Below are 13,979 nucleotides of genomic sequence, written 5' to 3' on the forward strand. Positions count from 1 at the left end.
TCAGGGCCGGGAGCGTGAAGGCGCGTTTGTCGAGCAGCGCGGCGTTTCAATTTGGGGGCAACCTCGGTAGTTTGCGGGGTGACCTTGTGTTTGGTACAGGACGCAGCTAGGCGGTTCGTTTGCGGTTTTCCGGTCGCAAGCACAGAGGGCCGTTGCGTGATCGCCCAAACTTGATGCATCAGAAGCGCGACTGACAGTTACGGAATAAGTGCCCCTACTGTTGACAGTTATGGCACTGACTAGGAGTGCCTTTTTTGTGGGGGGTTTCCATGGCGACACCGGAAAGACCCTCATTATGTTGACACATGCATGTTACTCTAGTTTTTTAAATTCAGATTGACATCGTGGTCGTGTGGGATTCATTCTAAAATGCCATATCTGCAGGGAGATACTATAATAAATGAAACACATCTAAAATACATAAGGTTCAATTTATGTTGACTTTATATTTATATATATAAGCATCCTGGTCATCAGTTTATATTCTTGTCGTCGTATAAACCGTATCTCGTACTGGTTCATTTTTTATTTCGGCTGCTAGTTTCTGCGCTCCAATTCTCCATAGAGCTTATAGAAGAGATCCCAGAAGGCCATCCGGTGGTGGAAGGGCCTGCTTCTGAGCTGCAGGTCGGTGTCGATGTCCAGATACGGCCGCTTGTTACCTTCTACTGTCGTCCACACGACCGGCAGCAGGTCCGTCGGCTCAGGGGTGGGGTTGCTGGAACATGGAAAGGCATCAAACGACATCTATACACATTGATCTCTGTAACGTTGAAGTCGTTGTGGCCTAAAGGAAGCCCGTTGCAATTTTTCTAATGCAATACGTACTAAACATATGCTCACGAATGACTTCCACGGTGAAGGAATAACATCGTGTAATGTCTGCGCGGTTAGGTATCAGCACCCTGCCCAGTTCTACCGTGAAGCAGTAATGCGTTTCGGTTTGAAGTTTTTTTTTTTTTTTTTTTTTTTTTATGATTGAAGGATTACTGGTGGCCCGGAGGCCTTTCCAGTTTCACCAGGACAGGTGGGCGAGCTAAGGCTCAGCCAGGAGGGGTGGGATTTGCTAACAGCTACCCGAGCGCCTCCGAAGGAGACCTAACAGCTCAAGAGCAGCTGCTTCGCGAATGAATCTACTACCGGATCGGAATCGCGACCCGCTGAGAAGATCCGGCGAGAAACTCAGCGAGCTGATTCATGGGTTAGGTTGCACGGCGAACTCTTTGTCGAGTTCGACGAGTACGGTTACCGAGGTCCCTAAGCCTGCTCCTAGAGCTGAAGGCGTCTAGTGCGAAGGTTATTGGATCTGATGGATCCGTAAGGACGTGTCTAGGGCGTCGACGGTGACTGGCTCCTGCATGATCAGGATTCGGGGAGTAGTCAGCGGCGGCTACGATAAGGCGATTATCATGACGCATAGCCTTATCGAAGTACCGTTCCGACGCTGACTTCATGTATTTCTGTATAGATTCGAGGCCCAGGTCGTCGTGTAGGTCAACGTTCCTCACGAACCACGGAGCTCCGACGGCTAACCTGCAAAAGCGGGATTGTAGAGATTGAAGGGTGTCTATGTGCGTGCGGGCCGCGTGAGCGAACACCACACTCGCGTAAGTCATGACGGGCCTTATGCAAGTTTTGTAAAGTGTCACCTTGTTCCGAAGGGACATTTTACTCCGCTTACAAATCATGGGGTAGAGTCTACCGAGAATAAACGCGGCACGGTCACGGACTGATTTTATATGCGGGCGGAATGTCATCGATGCATCCAGGGTAACGCCCAGGTACTTGACCTTCCTGGCCCAGGGTATGGATTGACTAAAGAGAGTAATCGGGGGTGTGAGATTCCTCCTCCTAATACGGGAGGAAATCCGTGTGGAGCTTCCCCTCTGAAAGAGCACCGCAGTACTTTTCGCTGGGTTGATGTCTATGCGCCATTTTCGGAACCACTGTCCTAGGGCTAGGGCTGCGCTCTGAAGCTTCTTCGCGATTAGGGACTTGTTTCTACTGGAATAGTAAACAGTCGTGTCGTCGGCGAATAAAGCTAAATGGGTCGGCGGCGACCGGGGAATATCGTTAACGAATAAGCTAAATAGGAGGGGTGAGAGGACAGAGCCTTGCGGGACTCCAGCTTTGAGAGGTCGTGGGGAGGAGCGGGTTCCCTCGACTCGATATCGAAAAGAGCGGTTCGACAAGAAGTCCCGTATGATGAGCACGAGACTATCCGGCACGCCCATGTTGAATAGTTTGAAAATCAAACCATTGTGCCAGACTTTGTCGAACGCTTTTGCGACGTCGAAGAAGAGAGCTCCCGTGTATAACGGTTTTGGTCGATTAAGCCCCACAAGAATGTGCTCCGTGAGGCGGTGCACCTGTTGAACGCATGAGTGATTTGTACGGAATCCGAATTGTTCATCGATGAGAATGCCCTTGGATGAGACGAAGTCTCTGAGGCGTTTGTAGAGCAGACGCTCATACAGTTTGCCTAGAGACATGAGGAGGCTAATCGGGCGGTAGCTCGTCGGATGATTTTTTGGTTTACCAGGTTTATGTATGCCGATAACGTCCGCTTCTTTCCACACCGCGGGAAAGATACAGTTCGCCATAGCGGCATTGAAAATAGATGCCAACATCACGATGAGTTGGACGGGTAGAAGTTTAATAACGCGGTTGGATATACCGTCGGAACCGGGAGCCTTGCGAGGACGTAGGTCTTTGATCAAGTCTTTAACTTCCATCGGGGTGACGGGTGGTAACACATCAGAGGGTGGCAAGGAGGCTCTGCGTTCTACCTCACTGTCTACTAATTCTACATGCACAGGGTCCACGGATTGAGTGCTGGGCGTGCACTGGGTTTGCAATGTATCGGCCAGCAGCTCTGCTTTTTCGTCATCATCGAACGCCGTGAGTCGGCCTGAGGGGCCTACGAGGGGGGGCATAGTTACTACCGTATCCGATTTGAGAGTACGAGCTAAGCGGTAGTAAGACCTTTGGGAGGGCGCGAGTCCTTCTAAGAAATCAGACCATCTGGCATCTCGGACTTCGGCGATGCGAGACTTTACGTCGCGTTGTAGGGCACGCATTCGAATACGATTTTCCGCGGTAGGATACCTGTCGTAGGCGCGTATCGAGGCGTTCTTAGCTCTAAGGAGTTCCCTAATATCGTCGGACAATTTGAAGCGGTGAAGGAAGTCCTCCGCTACAACTTGTTTCGATGACCTATCTAATGTCGAGGTGATGTGTGACGTTAAGATGTCTATGGCTTCAGCGGTATCCTGAGGAGACGGGGTAGAGTCCGGGCTAAGCGGTAGCGATGGTGGATCAGATTCAGCCAGGCTGATGCCCAGCGTGTGCCAATCCACCACAGTCCTCGTGACGGGAACGGAATCGGGAGCGCGACCGAGCTTCATAACGACGGGACGGTGGTCTGAATCTAACTCTGAAACTACTTCGATCGAGTGTAAGCGTAGAGTTACGTTTTTTAATAACGCTATGTCGAGTATATCCGGGCGATGCGCGATATTTAGCGGGTAGTGAGTCGGGATTAGCGGAGCGACGATATCGAAGGCGAGATTATCGACTAACGCGTCAAGCCGCCTGCCATTCGGGGTTGTGGTGTGTGAGTTCCACCTAATGTGTTTACAATTTAGGTCGCCCGCCAGAATGACAGAGCTCCCCATGCCGAGCAGCGCCTCGATATCACTGCTTAGAACGATCTTATCCGGTGGAAGATAAACGGACGCGATAACGATCGGCGCGTGTCCCGTCAGTGAGATTCGGCACACTGATGCTTCGATATTAGCGAGCGCGGGAGGATCGAGTGGGACGCAATGCAGGGCTCTTCTATAGTAAATGACGGTACCACCACCACGAGCAGAGAGCCTGTCGTTCCTGACCATGTTATAGTTCGCGATTTTAGGGTCACGGCGCGCGGGCTTAAGTAGGGTCTCCTGCACTAAAAAGATATCAATTTGATGGTCACGCAAAAAGTCAGAAACCTGATCACGCTGATTTGCGAGACCGTAAGCGTTAAAAAATCCTATCGTTACGGATAGGGGCTTTATTCTACTTATATACGCCATTGATTACCGGCGGAGTGAGGGGAGGACGTACGTATTTAATGACGCGTATACGTCGGCGTATTCTTGCACAACGGCGATAAAGTGTTGTGCAGTGGAGGCAGAGCGAATGGCGTCGCCCAAAGCGTTAACGCGCTCAAAGTTGATCGACTGAAAGAAGTCGATCGCTAAAGCGAGATTGTCGGACGCGGTCGGAGGGCAAGTCGCGGGAGAGGGACGAGTCGCGGGGGCGGGACGAATCGCGGAGGAGGGAGTTGTAGCCGTGTTCATGTACGGCAGCGGTTTCGCCCAGGCCGAGACACTGGGCACCGGCGCCGGAACGAACGCTGGCTTAGCCTGCGACACAGAGGGTGCCGAGGCTTTGATGTCTGGGCCGGAAGCTCGGAGGCGGTTTTGGCGGGCGACGCGGCGATTTATTTTCGGGGCTCGGGGGCATCCGCGGTAATTTGCGGGGTGACCCTGTGTTCGACACAGGACGCAGCTAGGCGGTTCTGTCGCGGTTTTTTGATCGCGAGTGCATAGGGCCGTGGCGTGATCGCCTAAGCACTTGACGCATCGGGGGCGCGCGTGACAGTTACGGGAAGAATGCCCGTATAATTGGCAGTTATGGCACTGGCTAGGTGTGCCTTTCTTGTGTGGGGTTTCGACTGCGATTCCGGAAAGGCTACAGACCGTTCGGATGTTGAATATTTGCTTACCCTCGGGGGTAGGCTGGAGGGCGACGAGAACCATATTATATGGCTCCCTTTCGCGGCCTGTGTGCATGCGGTGTACGGAGTTAACCGGTAGGCCTTGTTCGAGAAGGTCGGCCTTGACGAGCTCGGCATCCAACTCTTTAGGGATGCCACGTATAACGGCACGGAGTTCGCGCTCCTCCTGGAGCGTATATGTGTGGAAACTTATACGCTCCTTACGGAGGTAAGAAGAGAGGGCCCTATGGTCGTCGGATGTTCGAACCTTAATTTGAATGCCGTTCGCGAGGTTACGGGCATTCGTAAAATTGATATTTTTGGCCTTAAGGGCCAGGGAAACTCGTTCCCAAGCTGCCTTCTCTTGAAGGATTACCGGGGGAGGGGTCTGGGCTTTATTTTGTGCCACCGGACGCGGCGACGGAGTGGCACGGGCTGGAGGCGCAACGGGAGTCTGAGGGCGGGGGCGCGACGCGTTCGCGGCTTTGCTAATTTTAGCGGCCGCGGGAGCTCGAGACTCCGCGGCACGCTTCTTACCCTTTTGCACCAGGGTGAATCCATCCGTCGATGAGACGGGAGCGAGGTCGACCTCCATCTCCGAGTCAGAGTCGGAGGACGAGGAGGCGGGCGCAGGTGACCTACGAGTAGGTGTTTTGGACGGCGCGACGGAGGCCGCGGATGATCGCGCTGCTGGAACGGTGACCACGGCGGACGACGCAGCAGTTTTACTCGCCAGTATAGGCGACGCGGGAACGGCAGGCACGACGGAGGCTGCGGTGCTCGATGCAGAAGCTTTGCACGCAGGTACAGGCGACGCAGGAGCAGCGAGCTCGGTGGAGTCCACGAGAGGGCTCGCAGTGTGATCGGCCTTGAAGGCCTGAAACTCGGAAGTGAGCTTTGGGTAGCGAAGCCGGAGAAATTCCGCAAATACAGCGTCCATGATGTCTACGTGCCCAGGTGGGGCTACCCTGGGTCTTAGAAAACACTCGCCTTGCGGCGAGGCCCCAACTTCTCGGACCTGAGCGGTTCTATTGAACACAGGTGGCGATGCGGCACGATTACTGCAGGACAAAGAAAAATCACAACAAAACGGAAATAACAAAAAGAAACAAAACAATTAAACACTTCCAGGAAGACAGTTTGTCGGCAGATGTACCACGAACACAGAAATAACAAAAGGAAACAAAACAAATAAAAACTTCCAGGAAGAACACTTAGTCGGCAGATGTACCACGAACACAGGCCGCGCGAACAATGGCCGGGCTAACAAAAGCCGGGCGAACAAAGGCCGGGCGATCGAGTGGTCGATGAGCACGTCCGCGCGTGACGGGTGCCTCTATCGGAATGCCTCGGTTTGAAGTGTGGGGCAGCCGTTGTAGGTGGGTGGTGAAATTTACGTTTTAGATGTTTATGGGTTCCGGTAACCACTTAACATAAGGTGAGTCATGAGCTAGTCTCACCATATAAGTAATAAAACAAAAGAAAATGTAAGGAACTCGGTTGTTGCATTTGGAGTTCCATTATTCAAATTGTTTATTGGTATATATTTACGTATAAGCTGAACATACCCGTATTTAGCAAAATTAGCCCAAAGAGTAGTGATCCTGTCGATGATCAGTTGGTCCTCCTCGGCGATGTGTTGTCCCGGGACCGCATCCACGGCCAGCAGGTAGCCGAGCTCGTCCGCGTGCGCAGCGCCCTCCGCCGTTATGCCGAGGTACTGCTTCATGGCATTCCTGCCTCCGTCGTACGAGAACACATAGTAATATACCTCCTTGTTACCGTCTGCCAATGACTTCTTAATAGACCGCTGGACGCCGTAGTTGTAGTAATAGTCCGATGCAAAATCTATAAACTCATCGAAAAACTTCTCGGTCAGCGTCTCGTCTCCGATGTAGAAATGTCTCACGTGGTCTTCCATCTCGCTATCGGTCAAGTTGAAAGCCCGTTCCAGAAAAGCTCGAATTCCTGTCACCTCGTAATCTTCTGGGGTCACAAAAGCATGTAATGTAAGAAATTCTTTATTGTTTACTCCATAAATAGCAGGAATGTTTCTAGCCCTTAAATTTTCAGGAAAGTCGGAAAGAAAACTGTCAACTCCGTCGTATTTGTTCTCTAGGCAAGGTCTGAGAGTATTGCCTCCTAAGGTAGATCTTTGAGAAGTGCTAGCTGCGACCACCAGGTGGGGGTCTTGATCGACCAGAAACTTTATCGCCTCTGCGAAGTTATCAGTTTCGAATCCCAGTTGGCTCGCTATTTCTATTGGAACACGGTTGTTAGGTTTTCTAATACCCCCAGCAAAGAAAGCAGATCCACTCTGAATGATCACCTGATTGAACAGTTCATCTTTGTCGGTCAGTAAGTGTAGATCGACAGCGACGCCGCCAGCACTCTCTCCGAATAAGGTTATTTTAGAGACATCTCCGCCGAACGCTTCGATATTTTCCTTAATCCATCTGAGAGCAAGAGCTTGATCCTTCAAACCCTGGTTGCCGGGAATATCAGGACTGTCCAAGCATAAGAACCCGTAGGGTCCGAGTCGGTAGTTGACCGATACAACGATGACGTCATGTCGGACCAGGTCGTCGTAGGAGAAGTCCCTGCCTGTCCCACTGCCGGTGGCGAAGCTTCCTCCGTGAATCCAAATCATCACGGGACGCTTGTTGCGCGATGTAGCCGTGTTTGGGACATAAACGTTCAGGTTCAAACACTGGAGACTACCAACTCCGACGCCCTTAGTAACTTGAGGACAAACTACGGAATCATCGTACGCTTCGAATGTCTCTTCGAATCCAGGGTGTGGTACTGATGGCTGTAAAGTAAAATGTCCTTTGATTTCGATAGAATACTACAATAATTAATATACTGCTATTGTTTATTTTAATTAATAGGTTGAGAATTCTGGTTAATAAACTTAACACTTTAGAACCGCAAGAGATATCCGCGAAGAATTGATTTCGTTTAAAAAAATTAAATTGTATGTATCAACGCCGAAAAAAATTACAAAACTAACCTAAAACATATTCATTGAAATTTCTACCGGATAACATCTATCGCATCCATTACTTACTTATAAATATTCTTTCACTGATTCGTATTATGGTAAATATAAGTATCTAAAACCCGATACTTTCAAATAGATTCATTCGTACTCACCCCAAAAGGATTGTTCTCATCAACTAGTGCGTACGGTATGCCCAAAAACTTCGCGAACTTTCCATTTTCAGACCTCAGTCCCCTGATGAGTCCCCGCTGAGTATCAACCAGCGGGTCTATCCTCAACCGGGCAGCCACCGCCGACAACAAGCCTAACAGAGCAACCAATCGCAGCATACTTGCACTGGGAATGTGCTGTTTGGACGCTGTCAGATATTTATATAGTTAGGACCTGTAGCTCAAAATGATAACGGAGCGACAATCTCTGTTAAATCAAATTAGTCTGATATGCATTGTCACTCAGCCGTAATCGTCTCTTATCGATAGGATCTCTAATATTCTAGCCCAAGAGCCCGCGACAGCCAGACCTTCGTTATTTTATAAAAGCTGAAAGTTTCTCTGTGTATGTCTCCAACACAGGTAAGAACGACCCGCGATTATAGAGTTTCGATTGTGGTTACTTGGGCAGGTAACAGGCAGTAAAGGTATATAAAATAGTACCTTAAATTCGTTAAAGTATAAAGGTTTTTTTTTTAAATATTTACTCCAGAATATCTTTAGAAATCACGATATCCGTTGCCGGACACTTTTTCCAGTTGTTACCCCCTGCCAGACACCCCTAAACTTTAATAAATTTTAATTATACTTTCGTTATACTATAAAAGCTAAATTTTATATATGTTACTTAGGGACTTATAAAAATATGTTACCCCAATAGCCGGACAGTTTTAATGGTTCTTACATCTTGCCAGACACATTGAGAGCCCGCTGTAGGTGCGAGCGCGAGGTAGCAACTGTTCAAGCGGGTGTGAGCGAGATAGAGTGCTTAGTCTATTGTGATCTTTTAAGATATCCAATAATAAAATTATTTTATTACGTTCATAGCAATATTATAGAAAATAAAAAATGTTATTTTAATATTATAAAGTACAAACGAAATATTACATGTCAAAGAAAAATATTTAATCGTTCTTATAGTTTTCCTTATTGTCGTCGATATTGAACTGATGAATAAGGCGATATCAATATCGCCTTATTCATCAGTTTCTGTAAAAAATTAAGAAAAATTATACAATTTGAATAATAAAAAAAATATGTACAATAATTTGTCATAATAATTACATACCTGATTGAGTTTTGAGCGAATCTCTAACATAACTCGGTAGCAGATCTTGGTGTTTGTCATCTTTCAATACGCTGCCATCATTATCCGGTTCCATATGAGATTGGATTTTTTAGATGAGCATTATTCCAAATGGTATATACAGAATTTGATCGCAAAAATTGCTGCAATAGCTCGCTTTTACAAGGTGGTAGATTCCTAACGTCAAAATTTCGCAATTTCTTTCGGTCAAAAGCTTCGTTTATATTAGAGACTGTATAGAAGTCGATGAATAATTGAAGTCGAGCAGCATCAATATCAATTACATTACGGACATTGTAAGCATTGCATATAGACCTCTATTATAGATGTTTTGTTGTTGATCTAAATTTTCAATTGATTCGCTGTTACGGAAATTTTTGAAAGCTTCCTGGTACTTTGGATATTTTTTAAATGTTTTGTATGGTTTTAATTTTCCTTTCCTGAAGAACGCAGGATAAATCCTTTTTTTTTTATGATTGAAAGATTACTGGTGGCCCGGAGGCCTTTCCAGCTTCACCAGGACAGTTGTTGAGTGAGTTCCACCTGATGTGTTTACAATTTAGGTCGCCCGCCAGAATGACAGAGCTTCCCATGCCGAGTAGCGCCTCGATATCACTGCTTAGAACGGATAAATCCTATAAACGACAGCTGATGTGCAGTAAAAGATCACAATAGACTAAGCACTCTATCTCGCTCACACCCGCTTGAACAGTTGCTACCTCGCGCTCGCACCTACAGCGGGCTCTCAATGTGTCTGGCAAGATGTAAGAACCATTAAAACTGTCCGGCTATTGGGGTAACATATTTTTATAAGTCCCTAAGTAACATATATAAAATTTAGCTTTTATAGTATAACGAAAGTATAATTAAAATTTATTAAAGTTTAGGGGTGTCTGGCAGGGGGTAAGAACTGGAAAAAGTGTCCGGCAACGGATATCGTGATTTCTAAAGATATTCTGGAGTAAATATTAAAAAAAAAAACCTTTATACTTTAACGAATTTAAGGTACTATTTTATATACCTTTACTGCCTGTTACCTGCCCAAGTAACCACAATCGAAACTCTATAATCGCGGGTCGTTCTTACCTGTGTTGGAGACATACACAAAGAAACTTTCAGCTTTTATAAAATAACGAAGGTCTGGCTGTCGCGGGCTCTTGCTCTATTCTGTATTCTTTCTGCATAATTAGATCTGTTATTGATAAAAATTCGAAAGTCATTAATTGAAATGTAATTTAAATTAATAAATTCTATCTAAAAACATCATGAATCATGAAAACAATACATATCATGGTCAGATATGTGAGCTTTTCAAATGTGATCATCGTTAATCGATCTATACTTATCGTCTCTGTGAATGCAAACCCGCCGCGCCATACATTACCACCCCAGTACTCACATGTGCGCAGATCGAGAGAAAGCTATATTTATCACTCGGTCACAGGCTAGAGAGTCACCCGGCTTGCCAGAGTCTATCCCTCCGCTCGTTCCTGATGCTACCGATGCAGCGAGTGACGAGACTCCCGTTGTTGATGGATGCGGTGCTGAAGAACCTCTCATCAGAAGACGAAGAGTATGAGGCATGCATGCATGGACTGGCTACTTTGAACAATTTAAGTTTAATACTAATGCAACGTGATATATTTTACGTGGTGTTTATTCGTCAGCCGGGGTATTAGGGATTACGCTCATGTCTGACATCTATGCTAAAGACCATTGCTGTAGACCAGCCTTTCCCAAAGTGGGCGATAACAGCCCCTTGTGGGCGCTGCAGGCCTAAAAGGGGCGATGGTTTGGGAGGCGATTTGTAATTTCATCTAGGAGGGAACTCTTGGACACCGACTGAGCTTTCAACTCTCGACTACAACTTGTGAACATCAACTAATATTAGTTAAGATATTGCTCAAACTAACTCGGTTCGATATTCCTCTCCCCGTAATTCACATATCTATCCTGTTTTATTTAATAAATAAATTAAAAATTGAAATTGAATTGAAAATAAGAATTGATGAAATTGCTGAAAACATTGAAGAATCATTGTGCAATCATCTGAGGACTAGTCAATTCTCAATTCAGCTGGTTGAGTCCACTTTACCAACTAATGAAGCATTGTAGCTGTCTTACGTGAGGTTTATAAAAGATGAGAAAATATGTGAAGAACAATTGTTTGCTGGAAATTTAGAGACCGATACAAAAGGCGAAACCATATTCAAATACATTGAAAAAGTATTGTGATGAGAAAGAGATTCCGTCGAAAAAGATTATATCAGTTGCTAAGAATAAAATTCCTGATGGCCTTCCTGTACATCACGTTATTCATAGACAACATTTGGTTGCCAGAAATTTAAGTGAACGACTATTTCAATCAGTGCAATATGTCATCAAAGCAGTCAATAAAATCCGTAACAGCTCTTTGAATTATAGATTATTATCATCAGTTTTGTGTTAGTAATGACGAAGATTTGGCTATCAAGAGGCAACTAATTGCCTGACTCGATTTTACAACCTGTCTGACTCTGTGATAGTGTTCTTGGAAACTAAAGATACAGAATTGCGCAACAAGCTCATTACATCAAAACATGACATAGCTTACATTACTTACTTACTATTAATACTTTCAAATGTCAACACAGCAATATCACCTCAGCTGGAAGAAGAACTAACAGAATTGACAACGAACGAGGAAATAAAAATAAAGTTCAAAAATGACTATCAAGAATGTTGGCTACAAAATCGGATCCCGCAATCGTACCCTGGATTGCTGTCAATCGTTCAACGATTCTTGACAGCATTCCCATCGTCATATTTGTGTGAAGGTGGATTTAGTGCTGTGGCAACGCTGCTTACTAAAAAGGGAAATAGTTTGCATGCAACGTGGCGACTTGTGGCTGTTCTTGAGTAAATTGGAACCTTGATATGAACAAACTTATTAAACAGCATCAGATTCATCCTTCACGTTAGTTTTTATATTAGAATCGATTATGTTTATTTTATTTTGAATAAAAAATACTCTCTCTGAATACTATAGAGTTGCTTTTCAATAATCATTTTCATTGGCAGGTGTAGCCCGTAAGAGTTAGAAGAATATTTAGTCTTCGCTAATATAGCTTGCAATAATTAATTTAATTTGAAGTTATAGTGGTTTTTAAGTAAGTGAAAAAATGGGGGCGCTAAAAAATAATTTACTCTCAAAGTGGGCAGTAGACAAATTAAGTTTGGGAGCCCCTGATCTAGATGTAGAATGTAACATTGTATCAATATTGGTTCAAATAAATGTGAAATAAGCATTTGCTTTTACTTTATTATGAAGTAAACAACCTATTTCTTAAAACAATTATTATTAGGTCTTAAAGGTAACATTTCTAAACTTTTATAATATTATGTACACTAAAATTAAATTGAACTACTGTATAAAGATAAGATACGAACATGGCTTGGAATGGATCCATGATTTTCATCTCTGTCACGGAACGGAGGGGAGGAGGGATTTGATAACAGCTGCCCGCGCGCCTCCAAAAGAGACCTAACAACTCAAGAGCAGCTGCTTCGCGAATGAATCTACTATCGATCGGGTCGCCAACCCGCTGAGAAGATCTGGCGAGAAACTCAGCGGACTGATCTATGCGTTTGGTTGCACGTCGAACTCTTTGCCGAGTTCGACCTCTTAGTGTTAGAACTGAAGGCGTCTAGTGCTGAGGTTAATGGAGTTCATTGATTCGTAAGGACGTATCTGTCGGCGTTACGCCAGGGTTTACACACAATAAGGTCTTTTACAATTAAAATACAATACAATTCTATAAAACTTTAACATTACTTGTTTACAACAAAAAGCCACGCCTGAGTTATTCAGTGGTTCTTACACAATTAGCCATTTTGTGATTGATGTTTATAGCAACTCTACAACTTCTTTTACACAAACAAATGTAATTACCGCGAAACAATTCACAAAATATAGCTTAATATTCACAATACATATTTTAGTGATTTTTACATGACTGACATTTAATTTATTTTACATGAATTACTTTTAAGTAATATTAACTAACATTGTTATTATCCAGCCTAATAATAGATAGCGCCAACAACATAATTGCATAACAATTACAATACTTAATTAAATTATTAGTACTGTTAATTATAATATAAATCATTATGAATATTTATGCTTTATTCATATTTAATCATTTATACAGTCATTTGTGTTTTTAAACAATAATATAAACATTAAACATATTATGGAAATTTTCACATCAAAACAGTGTCTGCTAATTATTAAATATGGTAGAATAACAGTTTTGTTGCTAATAATAAATAAATATTAACATAGAATAAACTAAACTATATATTATTATGTTAATTATTGCCAACAGTGGCGTTTGCGCCCATATATCCGAGGCGTCGACGGTAACTGGCTCCTGCATGAGCAGGAGTTGGGGAGTAGTCAGCGGCGGCAACATTTTACTCCGCTAGCAAATCATGGAATAATAAAGTCTGCAGAGAATAAACGCGACGCGATCACGCAGAGACTATCTGTGGGTGGAATGTCGTAGATGTATCCAGGATGACTCCCAGGAACTTGACCTTCCTGGCCTAAAGGATGGGTTGGCCGAAGAAGGCGATCTGGGGTGTGATATTTCTACCCCTAATGCGGGAGGAAATAGGGGTTGAATTCCCCCTTTGAAAGAGCACCGCTGTGGTTTTCGCCGAGTTAATATCGATGCGCCATTTCCGGAACCACTGTCCGAGTGCTACAGCTGCGCTTTGAAGTTTACTAGCAATTAGGGACTTGTTTCTACTCGAATAATAAACGGTCGTGTCGTCGGCGAATAAGGTTAACTGGATCTGCGGCCACTGAGGAATGACGTTGATAAATAAACTAAATAGGAACGGAGAGAGGACGAAGCCTTGCTGGTC

At 44.9% G+C, this 13,979-nt stretch overlaps 1 protein-coding gene across 1 annotated transcript; it reads right to left on the reverse strand.

Annotated features, from left to right (window-relative positions):
* Positions 1-417: 417 nt before the first annotated feature.
* Positions 418-8,782, reverse strand: LOC119629026 (juvenile hormone esterase). The gene is made up of 3 exons (XM_038013440.2): positions 7,922-8,782; positions 6,334-7,577; positions 418-718 (listed from the first exon to the last, which is right to left on the reverse strand). The coding sequence occupies exons 1-3, from the start codon at positions 8,096-8,098 to the stop codon at positions 538-540; spliced, it is 1,602 nt and encodes a 533-aa protein (XP_037869368.1). The 5' UTR covers positions 8,099-8,782; the 3' UTR covers positions 418-537.
* Between the last annotated feature and the right edge of the window lie 5,197 nt (positions 8,783-13,979).

This window comes from Bombyx mori, chromosome 10 (assembly GCF_030269925.1).
Source record: "Bombyx mori chromosome 10, ASM3026992v2".
Classification (NCBI taxonomy): domain Eukaryota; kingdom Metazoa; phylum Arthropoda; class Insecta; order Lepidoptera; family Bombycidae; genus Bombyx; species Bombyx mori.

What these genes read in the sequence shown, in the direction of transcription:
- LOC119629026 (XM_038013440.2), bottom strand. Translation starts at nt 8,098, where the DNA reads ATGCTGCGATTGGTTGCTCTGTTAGGCTTGTTGTCGGCGGTGGCTGCC. An exon ending in ATGAGAACAATCCTTTTGGG is followed by an intron (nt 7,578 to 7,921) that starts GTGAGTACGAAT and finishes TTTACTTTACAG; the next exon opens with CCATCAGTACCACACCCTGG. An exon ending in GCTAATTTTGCTAAATACGG is followed by an intron (nt 719 to 6,333) that starts GTATGTTCAGCT and finishes TCCATGTTCCAG; the next exon opens with CAACCCCACCCCTGAGCCGA.